Genomic DNA, 18,695 nt, shown 5'->3' on the forward strand with positions numbered 1-18,695 from the left:
TTTGTTTTGAGAGATAGGGAGGAGATTAGTAATTTCTTGGTATTAGTAAGGAGGAGGAAGAGAGATTGGTAAGGAAGAGGTAGAGATGGTATTAGAAAAATAGTGAGGGGATTAGAAATTTTTTTATTTTTTTTGTATTGGGAATTTTTTTTTAAATATAATTTTTAATTTTTTAAATTTTTTATTATTTTATATAAAAATAATTTAACAATTTCTCATTATTAATCCTCTCACTATCAATCCCCTCACTATCAATTCCCTCACTAACAATTCCTTCACTATTAATCCCCTCACTATAAATCTCCTTCATTCTATCTCTGAAAACAAACCCATTTGTTTTGGGTTACGTAGATGAAAGGGGATTAGGATGGTGGAGGTATTATTTAGTATTGTGTATGTTTGTAGAGTTGGGGAGGGCTTTAGGATGGTGGAGGTGATATAGATGGAGGTTGGGGAGGGGATTGAGATAGAGGTTGTGGGAGATGGTATTAGAAAAATAGTGAGGGGATTAGAAATTTTTTTATTTTTTTATATTGAGAATTTTTTTATAAATATTAATGTTTAATTTTTTATATTTTTTTATTTGTTTTATTATTTTATATAAAAATAATTTAACAATTCTTACACTAACAACTATCATTAAAACAAATACAATTTTACTTAATCCCCTCACTATCAATCCCTCACTAACAATCCCCTCACTATTAATCCCCTCCATTTTACCTCTGAAAACAAACGGGACCTTAGTTATTAAAGAGTAATTTTAAACTTTGAATAAAGATTGAGAGTTAATTTTGGACTTTTAAGCCGGCTCTAGTGATGTGATATATGTGATGTGATGTGATGTGTGTTTATATATATATATTTTTTCTTATTACATCATTATAGCTTTTTTTAGAGTTTTATAATTAGAACTTTCTATCATTATTGTTTAAAATATATAGATAAAAAAAAAATACTTAGGTCCTTCAAAGTTGCGGACTTCCGTGACTCCCAAAATGACGTGAATCAATTATGTGTTTTTGTTTTGTTTTTTTTGTTTTTTTTTTCTTTCTTTCCTAGACTAATTACAAGTGAGTAAGAAATGTGGGATTTGTATTTTTTTTTTTTTTTTTTTTGAAGATTTGTAGCATTTTTGAAAAAGAATTAAGCAAAATACGTAATATACTCTTGCGCTCAGTCCAACCGTCCAATTTTGAAAGTCCACTACGTCTATAAGAATATACTTTTGAAAAATGACCAAGCTATTCATTCTTCCCGTTGTGAAGTCAGACTTTATACAACAATCTATTAAAATCCATTTCTCAAAACTCGTTCTCTATCTCTCCATCTCTCTCTCTCTCTCTTTTACTCGATCTATCAAACGAAGGTTTTTTTTTCAGATCTTCATCATCTTCTCCCTCCTTCTCCACTGCCAGTGCCACTCATTTCACTCTTCTCGCCCTCCTCTCCGTCACCAAAATTCCAACTGAACCCATGCTATCATTGTCCAAATCGTTGTTGGAACCAGACTGATCGAGTAGCTTCCGCCAGTCTAGATTGGTGACTGATCAATTGAACAGATAAAAAACATATGTTAAAAAAAATATGTTTGAACAGCTAGTCAAAAAAATATATTTGAACAGATTAGGAAAAGTACATTAAAAAAATTCAACAGATAAGAAAATATTTAAACAAACAGTCAAAAAAATTAAACAGATAAAAAATATTTGAACAGATAGTCAAAAATTTTAAACAGATAAAAAAAATATTTGAACAGATATTTAAAAAAATTAAACAAATAAAAAATTTGAATAGATAAACAGATAGACAAAAAAATTAAACAGATAGACAAATAGATTAAAGGGTAAAATCAAAAATAAAATGTCTTCCAAAATAACAAAATGTACTTTCCACCACAATATTTCACAAAGTGTGAATTTTTCACTAACAAAAAATAATTTATTGAACCTAATGCCTTATGCAATTGGTAGATTGAATTTATCAACAATTTTCTCTATACTTTTTTTATATTTTAATTAGTGAAAAATGAATAGTACACTTAGAATTGCTCCTACTGTGGGAAAATTATAGGGTGGTCTTAGGTTTTTACATGGTGCCTTAACTTGAGTTTATTGTTTTTTTTTTTAAGATAATATGATCAGTGTCATGCAATGAATAGTATGAAATAATACTCTAAAACTACAATTTTTTAATTTAGATAAAAAAATAAAATGAGGTAAAATTCAATTTGATATAAAATTGTGTTACACGTAGAGAAGGTTTTGAATGATTTTTTACTCAAATTTAATTTTATATAGATTTGAGTTAATACTGAGAGATTTGGCTTTTTGATTAGGATGTGCCCCTTAAATTGAAATTATTGAGCGTGTAAACATTCAAGCAACAAAACAATTCAACCTATTATGTATTTTTTTTTTTTGGGTGAACAAAGGGCCGCAACCAAAACAAAAGCAAGAAAAAAAAAAGAAAAAAAGAAACAAGACTATAGCCGAATGACCCTGAAGGAACCAACCTCCTGCAAATCAAAAGCCAAAGTCAAAGCCAACGAAGGACGCTCCACAAACAAAATCTCAGATTGCGTAGCCATGCCAAGAGCTTCTTTAGCAAGAATGTCTGTACACCCATTAACCTCGTGCCAAATTAATTGAACATCACATTCTCAATCCTGATGTAACAGGTCCCACAACTCTTGACAGATATTGAATTGAGGATGCAAAGGAGTTGCCTTCTGAATGGCTTGAAAAGCCTCAGCCGAATCAGTTTCAAGAATCACTCAGCGATGCCCGTGCATCCAGGCAAGCTGTAACCCCTTCCAAATACCCCAAAGCTCAGCAACAAGAATTTAGGAGGAGCCAACATGATGCTTGAACCCACTGAGCCATTTACCTTGAGCGAAACGAATGAGACCACCACAAGCGGCTTGCCCAGATCGCTTGGCCATAGCACCATCAACATTAATTTTTACCTAGTCAGTCATAGGGCGTTGCCAAGCGATAAGAATGGAGGTCATGCTTGAACCCCTGATTAGACTATCCTTCAAGGTCGTGAATTCATGAGCTCTAGCCTTAATGAATGCCACCGGTTGAAAAGGTTCTGTAAAATCTGAGTCATGAACTTGTTGATTTCACCAAAACCAGAAAGAAGATATGGCAGCCATAAATAAAGAGGGCCAAGATTCAGAGCTGGAGTTCCATGGAGGAGTTCTCAAATTCTGATCTACCTACTAGTTTAAAGGTAATGAGAAAAAGGCTATCCAATGAGATGGATGAATAATCTCTTGCCATAAATGCTTAGCTCGAGTGCAGTCACGCATAGCATGAAGCGTCGATTCATTATGGTGGAGACATAGAGAGCATGATGAATCTGGCACAAGTTGTCGCTGATATTTTAAAGAATTAGTCAACAAACGGTCACTACGGGGCAACCACGTGAAATATTTCCATCGATTAGGACCTCGAGCCCTCCAAATTAATCTCTAATCCTCCAAATTTGCCTCAACATGACCATCTTGCTGCCTAATGGCTAAATAGGCAGATTTAGTAGTGAATTTACCATGAGTTGAATGTTTCCACACTAAGATGTCCGGATTTTCAACTCCAGGCCGAACCACCACTGGTGAAAGAAAGGCCGAAACATTAGGGGAAAACCAGTTGGATAGTTTGGCCCAGTCCCAGCTTCCGTTAACTCCCCAATAGTCTACAACCTTTAAAACCAATTGATCATTAGATAGAAGGGCTAGGACATGATTAAGAAAAGGCACAGAGCCTAACCATAAATCCGTCCAAAAAATTGATACGTCTCTCATTGCCAACCCTCCATTGGGCCCCATCCCTTACCACCGAGGCACCTTTAGAAATACTACGTCAAGTGTATGAAGAAGTAGAGGGAAAAGGATCCCACAGTTGTTTACCCGAGGCTAAGTATTTGAAACGGAGTGCTACCGCCCAAGGAGTAGGCTCATGAATAGCCCGTCATCCTAACTTCGCTAATAAAGCAATATTTATGGCTCTCATGTTACGTAAACCCAAACCCTCTTCAATTTTGGGCTTACACACCATATCCCAAGCCACAAGAGACATACGCTGATGATTTGGGTCTCCTCCCCAAAGAAAATGGCGATGACATTTATCAATGGTAGCACAAACGAAGCTAGGAAGAAGCGTAGTTTGCATGGCGTAGGCAGGAATAGAAGATGTCACTGATTGGATGAGGGTAGCACAGCCAGCCAACGACAGCTGCCTGGTCTTCCAACCTGCTAACCGATCTTTGACTCGATCAATAATGTACTTGTAAGTGTTCTTGGAGACCCGAGTATGAAATAAAGGAACACCCAAATATTTACCCATATCAAGAGTAATAGGAATGCCACTTTCCATGCTCAAAACGTTACAGGTTTGGCGAGCGACACACGGGGAAAACAAAACCTTGGACTTCCGAAAGTTGATGCATTGGCCGGAGCTAGCACAGAATACTTGCATGATGTCTTTCATCACTGAAACTTGATTGCTAGAAGCCTCACCAAATAAAAACAGGTCATCCGCAAAAAAGAGATGGGAGAACCTGGGGCCCTGTCTGGAGATTTTAACTGGCTTCCATCGTTTCTGATTAACAGTTTCCAAGATACTGTGGCCCAATTTCTCAATATAGAAGAAGAAGAGGTAGGGAGAAGAGGATCTCCTTGTCTTAACCTTCTGGAGGGTTGGAAAAAGGAAGTTGAGACGCCATTCCAAAGGATGGTTAGCTGAGTTGTAGAGACACACTTCATAATCAGAGTGATCCAAGAAGAGGGGAACCCCATCTCATTCAGAACCTGCTCCAAAAACGACCATTATATTCTGTCATATGCCTTTTCAAGATCAATTTTAATGGCCATAGCCCCTTTATCGCTTTTGGACTTATGCATGAAGTGAAAAAGCTTTTGAACGAGCACGATATTGTCCGTAGCTTGTCTACCAGGAATAAAGCTGCCCTGAAGAGGATTAACAAGCTTTGTGAGGAAAAGGTGTACCCAAAATACCAGAATTTTGGATAGAATTCGCATCGTGACATTGCTCAAGGAGATGGGGCGAGAATGATTCATAGTAGAGGGATGATCCACCTTAGGAATGAGGGTGATGAGAGTCTTATTCAAATCTGTGGGAATGTCTCCAGAGGAAAACATCTGCTGAATAACTGTGGTGAGAGCCGGCCCAACAACATCCCAAAGCTGTTGATAAAAGAAAGGTTGAATTCCATCAAGACCCGGGGCTTTGTAAGGATCCAATGAAAAAACAACATCTTTAACTTCAGTAGCTGAAATAGGACGATTGAGAAGAGCCACCTCTGTAGGGGTTAAGATCGGCAATAAGTGAGTTAAAGGAGAAGTGGAGATCCCAGGCTCAGATTGGAACAACTTTTGAAAATGCTGAATAGCTTTACTTTGTAACTCTAGTTGATCTGAACACCAAGAACCATCATCATGTCTTAGAGCCATGACTCTATCTCATTTACGTCGAATTAGAGTGAAAGTATGGAAAAAACGAGTGTTAGCATCACCAAACATAAGCCAATTAGATCGAGACTTCTGAAACCAGAGAACCTTCTCTTGAAGAAGAATCTATTTGCTTGTTTCCACTTTTCAAAAAACACTTTTCAAAAAATTATACTTTCTTATTTTCCTTTTTTTTGTTTTTACTGAATTTTTTTAATATTTTAAGCAATTTTTTTACTTTTTAGACACACCTAACATAAATACACCTAAAAAGTAAAAAAATTGTAAAAAAAATCTTTTAAAAATTCACTAAATACCAAAAATAAAAAAAAAAATACAAGAATTCAGTATATTTTTTATATTTTTATGTATTTATTAATTTTTTAAAATATTTTTTCACAAATTTTTTACTTTTTAGATACATCTAAGTAAGGTACATCTAAAAAAGTAAAAAAAAATGTTTAAAATTTAAAAAATATTCACTAAAAACAAAAAAACACGAAAACCAAAAAAGTCAGTTTTCAAAAAGCTTAATCCAGAAAACTCAAACCAAACACACTGATTGTATTCTTGAGTAAGTTCCAATTCAAGTTGCTCTAGAAATGGGTTAGGGGAAGAGCCCAAGGCTCGTTGGATACCACTCAGTCTAGCCAAAACCTTATTCTTTCTCCAGAAAATATTCCCAAAGACTTCTTTATTCCAAATAGTAACAGCATGCACAAGATGATCAATGGTTAAAGGCAAATTATTCTCTGCGAAGCTCTAGGAATGATGAATAACATCCTTAAAGGTAAGGTGAGTTAGCCAAGCTGCCTCCATTCAGAATGGGCGTTTAGAATGTTGAGGAATTGTCCCAAACAAAGAAATCAGTAAAGGATAGTGATCAGACTTTATCTTGGGAAGGTACTGGACCCACGCCTCCGGAAATAAATGATGCCACGAATCAGTACAAAGAGCTCGATCAATTCACTCTTTAATATTAGCAACCCCTTTGCGCCCGTTTGCCTAGGTGAATTTCGACCCCAAGAAACCCAAATCTGAAAGATGATAGCGATTAATATTATCCCATAACATAATTAATTGACTTTGAGATGAGGAGGCACCTTCTCGTTTTTCAGAATGAGCCATAATTTGGTTGAAATCACCAGCCACTAACCAAGGTAGAGAGAGGCCATGAGCTACCCCTGCCAGATAATCCCACAGTTCAGTGCGAGAGTGAGCACATGGACTAGCATAGACTGCGATGAAGAGCCAATCCACCTCATTATGCCGACGAATTACAGCACTTCAAGCTTGAGAATGTGGTGGTAGAACCTCCACATCAACCAAGTCAGTTTTCCACAATAATCATATCCCACCGACAAAACCCACCGCTTCAACAACGGCCATGGCTGAGAATCTAATCCTACGAAGGATGCGATTAGCTTTTAGACTTTGAACCCTGGTTTCAAGTAACACCAAGACCGCCGGGTCATGCGCTCGAACAAGCTCACAGGTCGTACGGACAGTTGCAGCACCACCAGCACCTCTACAATTCCAAACAAGGAGCTTCATGGGGATGATTATTAATGGGAGGCCAAACACTTGGCTAGAGCTCCATCTGGGTTGATCCTGAACGATCAAACCCCGTTGCAACACCATCGGTAAACTCGCAACTCTCCCCAGCTTCACTGGAACGTCGTGAACAGGGCTCATTATCAATAGGATCACAGTGATCATCTCGGGAGGAATGACCAAGGTAGGCCGAGTGGTTCGGTGGCCGACCATGATTGGTACAAGTAGAAATCTCAGGAATTCGATCATCTGGAAAGGAGATGTCAATGGTGGGGGGTGTAGGTTGCAAAACCGATCCATTGGTGTGGCTCTTAACAGAGCCTCCGACTTTAAATGAGGGAAGGGGGTGAAAACTGTCCAGAGAGGTGGAAGGAGGGAGGGACGGGAGGGGAGTGTAGGATGCAGAAGCTTGGGGGGGATTAGGGATGTGTGGGACAGTGAAAATTTAGGATGGCTTGTCTGATTGGGAGAGGCATTAAAGGCCTTAGGGATAGAAGAGTGAGCTTTGGGCTTATTGGAATGGGCCTTGGAACTTGGCTACTGCTGTTTAGTACTGGGGAAGGGCCTAGAAGTAGAACCATGGCCCAGCTCGAAAGGCCCGATGGATAAATTATCAAAAGAGTTAAATGGCCCAAAAGAGTTGTGTAATTCAGTAGTGTCCCCTTCATGTAGGACTGAAAAACGAGAGCCTGAGGTGCCACGTGACATAACTGCCTTACCCTTGTGCAGAGTGGGTCGTGCATTAGGCGACGTGCGAGCACCCTGGGACGTGGTTACAGAATCACCCTTTGTGGCAGAGGTTATACGAGAGCGATTAGTGATTGTACCCCTATTACGTGTTTGTGCTATCATCCATGGTCCAAATTTCTGACCCTTCTCAACTCCGGTCGTCGGCAGTTGAACAGTCCCCGTCTTAACTCTGGGTGCCGGCATTGGAACCAATGACGAACAAACTCCCTGACGATACCCATACTTGTCACACTCAAAATAGATAAGATGTAAGCCTTCATATTCTACAGGGAATTCAATATTATTGATGCTCACCCTGGAGATGAGTGCATGTTCCAGATTGAGCTCAACACAAACTCTTATAAACCTCCCTCTAGTGGCATCAGCGGAAAGCCTATCAGTTTTAATAGCTCGTCCAAGCAAATTCCCTAACCGCATCAATAATTGCTTATTAAAATACTCAATCGGGATACCAGCAAATCAAACCCATACCATTGTAGAAGGGAGGTCATCGAAAATTGGTCGGAAATCAGGTCGCCATTTGCTTACTGTTAAGTAATGCCCAAGAACAATCCATGGCCCATCAAGAAGGACATGAAGGTAATCCACTTTACAAGCAAAACGAATCAAGTAGTAACCCTCTCCGACATCAACCATGTCAAAATGTTGCTGTAAGCGCCACACTTGTTTCATCCATTGGGTTAGGAGACTAACACCAACGGTTCGCCCTAAGACTTTAACGATGAGAGTCTTGCACCATGGAGCTCGAAGTTTGACTAATTCATCCGGTGGAACAGAGAGCCGAGGCCAGTGAGAGGTGGAACCTGCGTTGTCACCATCAACATCAACAGAATCAACAAGTTCACCATCCTCACTATCGGCAGTATACCAGCGTTTGGTATTATCATTTGTAAGGGCCTCCCGAAAGGAAAACCCTTGGGTACCACGAGGGCCATATTCGACGCCTTTCAGTTCAACAGTGTTGACTTCAACCACACCGGTGTCTTTAGCCTCAATCTCTTTTATCGACCCATCATCTCGCCTTTTTTTAACCTTCTTTTTACTACGCCGGAGCAAATCGGCTTCTTCGGTAGAAAAGGGTTCGCGAGCACTTTCTCTTTCTAACTCCATATTTTCACACGATTGACGAAAAATTATTTACCTATTATGTATTTTACTCCCTCTAACTTGTCTCTATAAAATAGGAGGGTGTGAAAAGGACTTTTGGATTGTAAAATAAAAAATACTATATGACCATTGTTTGGGTGTTCCACACCAATGTGAAGATTTTTCAAATATTTGTTAATATTAGCTTCAGCTTGTATATGTTTTCTTACAATGATATATTCCAAAAATCCTTTTTGCATCCATTTTTTGTGAAAAATAGTTTGGTTGTGTTTTAGTTCCTTTATTTTTATTTTGTGTTTGATTTTTCATGATTTAAAAAACAAAATAATGAAAATTTTAAAAACATTCATCATTTATATATATTTACAAAATTGTTTTTGAGATCTCTGTTAGTAAAAATTATGTTAATTTGAAGTCGATAGGATCAAACAATAATTCAAACAAACAAGCCAACCAAAGAGATCAAGCGACTGTGTTTTTTATTCAAATGTCAAGTACAAAGATTTCTTTGGAACAAATGTTAAAAAACAATAGGCATACACTTTTTAAAACAAGATTGTTAAATCCCCAACCTAAAAGGTTGCATCTACAACAAATTCCCAAAATTCCTGTTAGATAATCACTTCCGTGAACCAGTACAACTCCATTGTTGACGGTAAATAGCTTGCTACGAGCATAGAAACCAATCATATAATCATATACATTATGTATCCAATTTAATAACTGATTTCTATATTCGTCAACTCATTGAACAATAAAAAGACCATAGGCAGAAGGGTTTATTTTCAGCCAAGCATGTCTTACTTTTGTCTTTATTTATTTTGAAAATCATATAAAATGCAAACAATCTTTAAGAGAATAATCTCATCCCTCCATATCTTATTCATCAAATCCTGATACCAAGTCTTCCAAGAGTCTAAAGCAAAGAAAAACCAAAATCAACAAGAAGAACAAACAAAAAAATACAAATAGCACCAAGTAGAGTACACAAGATCAAATCTGCTAAAAATGTTAGCACCACACATCAGCTGATGAACAAGATGGCCCTGCAACCTGAATCGGAACCGTTTTCCACTCAACAATCTCACCACAATGGCCACCTTTAACTCCCACAACTTGTAACTGATTTGAACAGTCAACACGAGTTTCAGCGAGAGTTACTTTTCTTGCATCAACTGCTTTCAACCGATATCGCTCTGCCCTAGAACCAATAACCTGGCCTAATATTGACGCTGCAATGGTAAATGCCATAGCTGTCTTAGGCATCAACACAGACTTCCTAAGTATCCCTATGAATGGAACTGCTGCGTGGACCGCTGCAAACCATGAGGGTGAGAATTTTTCAGTGTGTTCTCTCCATATTCCTAAAGGAACATTCACAGCCATACCCAATACTCCAATGACAAGAACCTTTGCAGGGAGGGGTTGGGGTCGGAGGTTCTTTGCAAAGGCTGTTCGTGAAAGGGCTGCTCGGGCTGCAACAATGGCTGGGGGGCACTTGAGATTTATGCCGGGAGGTGGCTGAAGAGCCTTTGCCACAAGCGGAAGGACGTGACTCACTGCTCGGTATGACTTTGCAATTGGGCAATTCCCGGTTTCTAACCATTCGTTACCCATTGCTTCGTGCTTCGAGTCTCCTCCCTGAAAGATTGAAATGTAAGTGTCAAGAGAGGAGCGATTTCCAAAGTTATGCTATTGGCATCTTAACATCTAATCTGAGATTCAGAATTGTAAACTACAGGTAGGTTCGAAACTCACAATTCTTCAAACCCCAAATTAAGGTTCGATTTAGCAAATGCTTTTTTAGCAATGTTTTTATTTGGATTTTTTCATTTTAGTGAACTTTTTATTAAAAAATTCACTTTTCTGAAAAGTTTTTTTTGAAAAATTGAATTTTTTGAAAAAAGTCCATTAAAGACGACGACGACAACAATAACAACAACAAAAAAACTTAATACGTAGACTTTATTTATTTATTTATGTTTTTCAATTTTTTTTGACTTTGTAGATTCTTATAGACTAAAAAACCTAAAAAGTAAGAGATTTGGATGCATTAAAAAAAATTCACTAATATATAGCATATATACATTTTGAGTATTTTCACAATATTTAAAATACAGTATTTTTCCAATTTTCTCTTCATTATATAGCATACATGAAATTGATCATAATCTCCAATCTAGGAAACCTTTTGTGCTTTGTTCATAGTTGTATACCTGTGAAGAAGTTCCTTTCTCTGATGATTTGGATTTTCTTTTCTGATTCTTCCATTTCTCAGAGAATGCATCAAAGCCAAATGGTCCTCCAGCTCCAAAACCTGAAAGACTAATGGAGGCGGCCTTTGCTGCTAAAGGATTGAATTGACATGGTGTAGGTTCAGATTCTAACTTCTCAGAATGCATGAATGGTCTTCCAGAGAGTGGGACAACGCCATTTTGCCCATGGAAAAGCCTAAATGCATTTTCAAAATTGGGTCCATCCTCAAAAATTGGACCTTTAGCTCCTCGTACCTGAGTAGGAAAAGAAGAAAAACATAAAAAGGTAGTCCAGTCTAATTAAGTCCAGCAAAGGGTAAAGTCGGGCATCATGATAGACAATATGGACTATTCTATTTCCCCATAGTACCTGTGTCCACTGGATATGACATGTGAGATATGTGTCTGACACTTGTACTAAATTTAGGAATGAGTATATTTGGGAATGGATAGGAGTAACACCGAAAGAAGATAAGTTGAGAGAGAATAGATTGAGATGGTTTGGTCATATTCAATAGAGACCAACAGAGGTAGTAGTGAAGAAATGCAATGCAGTGACAGTAGATGGAAGTGTTAGGGGGCGAGGTAGACCTAGATTGACGTTGGCTAGCGTAGTAAATAGAGATGTGAATTTACTTAATTTGACTAATGAAATGGCATTTGATGGAGCCGCGTAGAGAAGGAGGATTCATGTAACCGACTCCATTTGATAGGACTTAAGGTTTGGTTGGGTTTGGTTTGGATTCTCTAATTTTATTTGACGTTTGAAGAAGAAGAAACTCACATTTGCTAGTAAGACATATTTCTTACCTCTAACCTGAATGGGAGATAGAAATTCCATATTCCTCCCAAATTTTATTTAATTTTAAGTACATTTTCAAATAATTTACATGATATTTTTTATCTAATAATATTATACGACATACAATATATAAGTGTGCAAGATATGTCCCCGATACTCATACCCGAGTCCATGTAACATAGATGATAGATGCAACAGGCCCTTTAGCTAACAAGTGAGATATCAGGCTAAATAAATGAACTTTTCTAACTCAGCACCCAATGCCAGTGCTATGCATCAATGCACCATGTGGGGTTTAAAGTTACCAACAAAAATGTAAGATGATAATTTAATAATAATATGCAGTGAACCGAGGAGACCTAGATAAGATGAAGAAAACACAACTACATTATGATCAAAATCATGAGATGCACTAGCAAGTCATTAATAAATTATACAACTTACAGGCATTGGGAAACTCATTGATGAGGAGAAGGAGAAATTAGTAGGCTCATTAATGTTCCGCAGAAATGGACACCTAGTAATGTCCTGATGACAAGGTTGAGAGTCTTGACACAACTCAGTCACATCCCTGAAGAAAAAGTCCATTTCACGGAAGCAGGATCACCTACAAAGAGAAAATAAGTGTAAATAACAACATCCTCACAGCGTTGTCAGTCAAAAGGGCAAAATGTCAACTATGAACCTAGTCAAACCAACATGAACATTATAGTAAAAATCGATATATGAAATGGCTTTAAGACATGTAACAATGGATAGCAGCGTTAAAATTTCATACGAGGAAGAGAAATGTGTAATGTATAGTTATAAATCTAAACCAAGCTTAGAAATGGCATTGGTAGGAAAATGATGTCACGTGAATGTACAGCTAAATCAATTTGCAATTCACAATAAAAACTGAGCCGGCAAACAATCAACTAATTGAATCCTAGAAACTCTGTAGTTAGGGTTGTCAGTGGTAGAATTCAGTAAAGCTTTTCAAGACCCATCATAGATGTATCATAAAATAAGAGAACTCTGCTTCAATAGTCGTAAAGGTTACACAACAAAATCCCCATTATTTACACTTTTTGAGACCAAATTCCTATCCAAAAAACTGTGAAGTATGGGTTGAATATTAAAAAAGCTTGAGCTTTCACTCGCTCAAGCCAATGACCACCGGATTCTACCTTACCTTATTATGTGAGAAAACAAAGTCACAGTGAGAAAGGATAAATGATACAATTGGGCTGCTGTGACCAAAGCTTGAGCTCAATTTTTTTGGATCATTGCCCTAAACTATAAACATTCCACAAAATCTCTCAAAAAACTTAAAACTAAAACCAATAATATCAGAGAATCTTCATTAACCTAATCGTCAATTCTCACCAACATCCTTAGGATGCCCCGACTAAGTGAACTTAGACCTCTAAATTATTAAGGTATAAATCATAAAACTTAAACTATTTGACCTTTTCAAATCAATAATTCCAGAGGTTCTTAATTTACCTAATAATCAATTCTCACCAAAATCCTTTGGTTAACCCCTCTAACTGAACTTAGACCTCTAAATTATTGAGGTATCAATCATAAAACTGGGGTTTTATACACATAGATTCATGTAAAGCTCAACAAAGATGTAATTTCCAACTACTTTGTATCAGCTAAAGTAACATCAATGTCAAAAAATTGATACTTCCCCAAGTAATGTCTTGAATCCAAGATCTCAGGATTACAATTCAACACTCAAATCATCCATACAACATTAAGGATCAAAAGCTCAAACTTCAACATCACAACCCCACTTTTCACATCATCAATCAGAAACAGCAAATTTGACATAGCACTCTCCAAAACTTAACAATCCAAGAAATTGACAACAATCCAGATCATTTCAATCAGAACCCAATATATCTAGAGACATATACAAACAAATAAAGATGTATCTAAGTACATCAAACAAGAAACAAGCAATTGTACATTGAGATGCAGCCCCAGAAGGTGGGCTTTTATACACAATTATACACATACATTCATGTAAAGCTCAACAAACACATAATTCCCAACTACTTGGGGTCAGCTAAAGAAAACAACAAAGGAAGAAAAATGACTTTTGCCCAAGTAATGGCTTAAATCCAAGGTCTCAGGATTACAATTCAACACACAAATCATCTACACAACATTAAGGATCAAAGTTCAAACTTCAACATCAAAAACCCTTTGCACATCATCAATCAAAAAAGCAGCAAAAAAATGACATAGCACCCATTATACTCAAACAATCCAAGAAATTGACAACAACCCAATCAAAACCCAATACATCTAGAGACATAAACAAGCAGGTAAAGATGTAAAAATGCAATTGTACCTTCAGATGCAGCCGGAGCAGGTAAGAATGGGGAATACAAAGAAAACCCAAAAACAAGAGAGATCTTTGAAGGAGACGAAGGAGGAATCAAGGGAGAAGAGGGAGTACTAGCAGTAGGTAAACGATTGAGGCAGGAGAGAGAAAGAGGAAAGATGCCTCTTCGTGGTTCACACACGCCAAATTTGACGAATGGAACAGTTGGGTCGTGGGGATGGTATGTTGGGGGCCTTTGACAAATTCTTGGGTGGAAATCGCAAAAAACAACAATTATTGGGGGAGGCAGGCAGGCCACCTTTTCGCAGCTGTACCTTATGCGTGCTTAACGTGGGTTTTTTTATTTTTATTTTTTTTTGAATTAATTACACTTTTTTAATCCTCATGCTTTGACCTACTTTTATTTTTTTTTATAGTTTCAAATTAAATAATTTAATTCTTAAATTCAGTTTTAATTTAATTTTTTTGAATAATTTTTTGTTAATTTTATTTATATCTGTAATTTAAAAAATTGATAAATATTCAAAAAATTATTAATTTTAGGTTAAGTTTGGCAACTTTCGAAAAAGTCAAAAAGTTAAAAAATTACACAAAAAGTTAAAAAATTATCACTATTCATAAAAAAAATATTAAAATATTAATAAACAAATATTAATACAAATCAAAATTTAGCCGAAATGATGACTGACGTGATGAGAGGTACCAGTGATAGAGAAATTTTTTTTTTATAGTAGAATATTTATTAAATCTTAATAGTAAAGTTGAGTCCATTGGGGTTCACCATGGGTCTCCTTTTTGATAATCTGAACCGTTGAATATGTAGAAATCGTCTAGTACGATATGCCTGTAAAAAATCACGTCTATCGGATATCTCTAACTACATGATCAAATCAGTTTTGTTACAGTTAACAAAAAAAATAACACAATCAGATAGTTATCGATATCCAATCAACGTGATTTTTTACAAGCACATAGTACTCGATGAGTTCTACGCATTAAACGGTTCCGATTAGAAAAACGGGGCCCGTGGTGGGCCCCCACGGACCAAACAACACCATCCAATCAATCATGGAGAAGGAGACAATATTTCCTCATCACTCACCCAGCCGGCTCCTCTCCATCCGTACGGCCTCCAACCCTATCTTCTCCTATACACTTATTTTTATAATTTTTTAATACACATTTTTTTTTTATAAAAATTCAAAAAGTTAACCCAAACATCCATTTTTTTTTTCTCAACTTTTTAGTCCAAAAAGATAAAAAGTACACTTATTTAGGACATCCCAAACAACCCCTTAATCTCCAATTTATATTAAAAGATTAAATTGAAATTGCACTTAAATTATAATAAATAAATTGTTGTAATTTGAAATTATAGGAATTACAGTAAAATTTTGATCAAAATATAATGGTGAAAGGTGTAATTAATCTTTTTATATATATTATTTTTTGTAAATTGCGCTAAGAGTTCCTATAAATGAAAAGAGTAATATTAGAAATACACATTTAAGACATCTTCATATACTTCTAATAATGTGGTAAGGAAGTAGAACCCTACATAGTTGAGTATGGTGGTGTTTGGTGTAGCTGTTAAAACATATTATAGATTATAACTTAACAGATTATAGATTATGACTTTAATCAGAAGCGGTTAATCTGTTTGGCATAGCTGTTGGATTATAGATTTAAGTTGCTGAGTAGTGTTTGTTGGGGGTGTTTGGTGCAGCTTTTTTAAGCCAACTTATGGCTTCTGGCTTTTAAAAAGTTATTTTGGACTGTTTGGTTAAACTTATTTCAAACAGCTTCTGATTCTAACAACTTATTTTAAGTCAAAAAAGCTGATTCTGAGAAGCTGCTCACCCCTTGCTTCTGATTATCAGCTTCTGCTGTGGACATGTTAATTCACGGTTATACTCTTAGATTTTTTTATTTTTTATTTTTTTAAAAATAGAAAAAGACTCAAATGGACTATTAAATATTATTATTATTTTTTATGAAAAATGTAGACAAATAGTGAATAATAAAAAATAAAAATTAATTAAAAAAGCTACTTCACAGCTTATTTAACAAACACTACTCAGCAACTTAAATCTATAATCCAACAGCTATGCCAAACAGATTAACCGCTTCTGATTAAAGTCATAATCTATAATCTGTTAAGTTATAATCTATAATCTGTTTTAACAGCTACACCAAACACCACCGTTAAATAAGCTGTGAAGTAGCTTTTTTAATTAATTTTTATTTTTTATTATTCACTATTTGTCTACATTTTTCATAAAAAATAATAATAATATTTAATAGTCCATTTGAGTCTTTTTCTATTTTTAAAAAAATAAAAAATAAAAAAATCTAAGAGTATAACCGTGAATTAACATGTCCACAGCAGAAGCTGATAATCAGAAGCAAGGGGTGAGCAGCTTCTCAGAATCAGCTTTTTTGACTTAAAATAAGTTGTTAGAATCAGAAGCTGTTTGAAATAAGTTTAACCAAACAGTCCAAAATAACTTTTTAAAAGCCAGAAGCCATAAGTTGGCTTAAAAAAGCTGCACCAAACACCCCCTATGTCACAAATAAAAAAATTACACCTATCATTTTACGTTATCATAGATTAAATTGTAGGAATTTTATTAAAGATCTCAAACATTTTTCTAATTAAAATATCAGTGCAAAATAAAAAGAATAATGCCGTTCAAAATGTAATTCTTCTAAGATTTATTGTACGATTTTGCTGCATGCTCTGCTCCCAAAATGTGTGAGAAACTTGCGAGGGCAAATCCAGGTTGGTTGGTTTAAAAAGTCATGGAGAAGCAGGTTGAGTGAAAATAATATATAGATGCCATTATATAATCGAATGAATCATGGACGACACACTTTCTATATCTCCACTGTTTACAAGGTGAACAAATTATATTACAATATTAATTGGTTTTACCGTATGATCATCTTGTTTGATTTAATTTTTTAAATTATTATTTAATTATTAGTTTGTTTTTAGGTGTTTTTTTTTTGTCTTTAGTAATTTATTTTTTATATATTTAATTCATTTTTAATTATTTAGATACAACATTTCAATTTTTTTTTGTCTTTCATGAACTTTTTAAAATTTCTTCACAACTAACTTACGTTTTATCTACATTTTAGAAGTTAAAATAATTAACTAAAATATGAAAAAATCATTAAAAGTACAAAAAATCAAAAACAAAAAAATCAAAAGACAAATTTCAAAATTTAAACCAAATAAAATAAATGTCACCCCTTCATTTCATATCGGGTAATGAACTTATAAAAAAATCACATGTACACTCGTGTAAAGGTAAAATGGTATAGTTTTAAGCCTTATTTAATGAGAAAATAATAATCTTACTTATTGATATGATTTGATCATAAATATATGATTTTGTTAATGTGTGCCTTTAAAATATATGTTAAATTTTTTTAAAAAGTTATATATTTTATACAAAAGTGAATGTAATAAAAAATATATAGTTTTAATTTTTTTTTAATATATCCTAAAAACACAAGTTAAGAAAATTTTAAAATATAATTTGAGGAAGTCCATGCTAACTTAAATGGTATGATGGGTTCATCAATTATTGCTTTCTTCTTTTTTTTTTTTTTTATATATATATATTTTAAATTTGATTATTACTTTGAATTGACTCGAATGATTACAATAATATAAAGTCCATTATGAGAGCAATTTTATATGGAAAATGTAATGGTACATACACATCCCTCCAAGGGTGTGCATCATATGCATTATATCACAAATTGGTGTAATTTAATTTCAAAATTTTATAACATCAATCACAAAATATGTAACTTCGTCATAAATTAGTGTAACAAAACATATCATAATTAATCACAAACTTTTGTTACACGAATTACAAAATTTTAGACATTTTGCTATTTTAATTTGTGGTGAGATTACACATTTTGTGATAAAATTACACCAATTATAATAAGGTGCATAAGAGTGTATACAATAGAATTTTCCATTATATATATATATATATATTGTTAAATATGTGAGGATTCCATAAAAAATACTTTTAATTATGATTATCATGCTAAAAAATATCACAAATTTAAATTAGTCAAACTTGATGGTTTTTAAAATATTGATATGAAATTTTGCCCATGTCACAAATTTAAATTAGTCAACTTTAAAATGTGTTTTGAAATGATGCATAATTGAATTTTTAAGTCAAATCTACCTCATCTTTCTCAAAATCATCACCTAACTGTCAGTGTCAGCCACCACACTTGGCATTTGGCTGAGTGGCTTAAGGCATTGGTTTGCTAAATCGACATACAAAAAGATTGTATCATAGGTTCAAATCCCATTTCTTTCGGCATGAAAGTGGAATTGGCGGACAAAATTACGTGAGAGAAAAATATCCCACGCTT

The 18,695-nt window shown here is 35.0% G+C and overlaps 1 protein-coding gene across 1 annotated transcript; it reads right to left on the reverse strand.

The window, feature by feature from the left end:
• Window positions 1-9,733: 9,733 nt before the first annotated feature.
• Window positions 9,734-14,603, reverse strand: LOC114323548 (uncharacterized). The gene is made up of 4 exons (XM_028271156.2): window positions 14,289-14,603; window positions 12,386-12,548; window positions 11,101-11,394; window positions 9,734-10,525 (listed from the first exon to the last, which is right to left on the reverse strand). Exons 2-4 carry the CDS (start codon window positions 12,527-12,529, stop codon window positions 9,896-9,898), a joined length of 1,068 nt encoding a protein of 355 aa, XP_028126957.1. The 5' UTR covers window positions 12,530-12,548; window positions 14,289-14,603; the 3' UTR covers window positions 9,734-9,895.
• Window positions 14,604-18,695: the final 4,092 nt, after the last annotated feature.

This window comes from Camellia sinensis, chromosome 1 (genome assembly GCF_055761805.1).
Source record: "Camellia sinensis isolate YWXY chromosome 1, ASM5576180v1, whole genome shotgun sequence".
Classification (NCBI taxonomy): domain Eukaryota; kingdom Viridiplantae; phylum Streptophyta; class Magnoliopsida; order Ericales; family Theaceae; genus Camellia; species Camellia sinensis.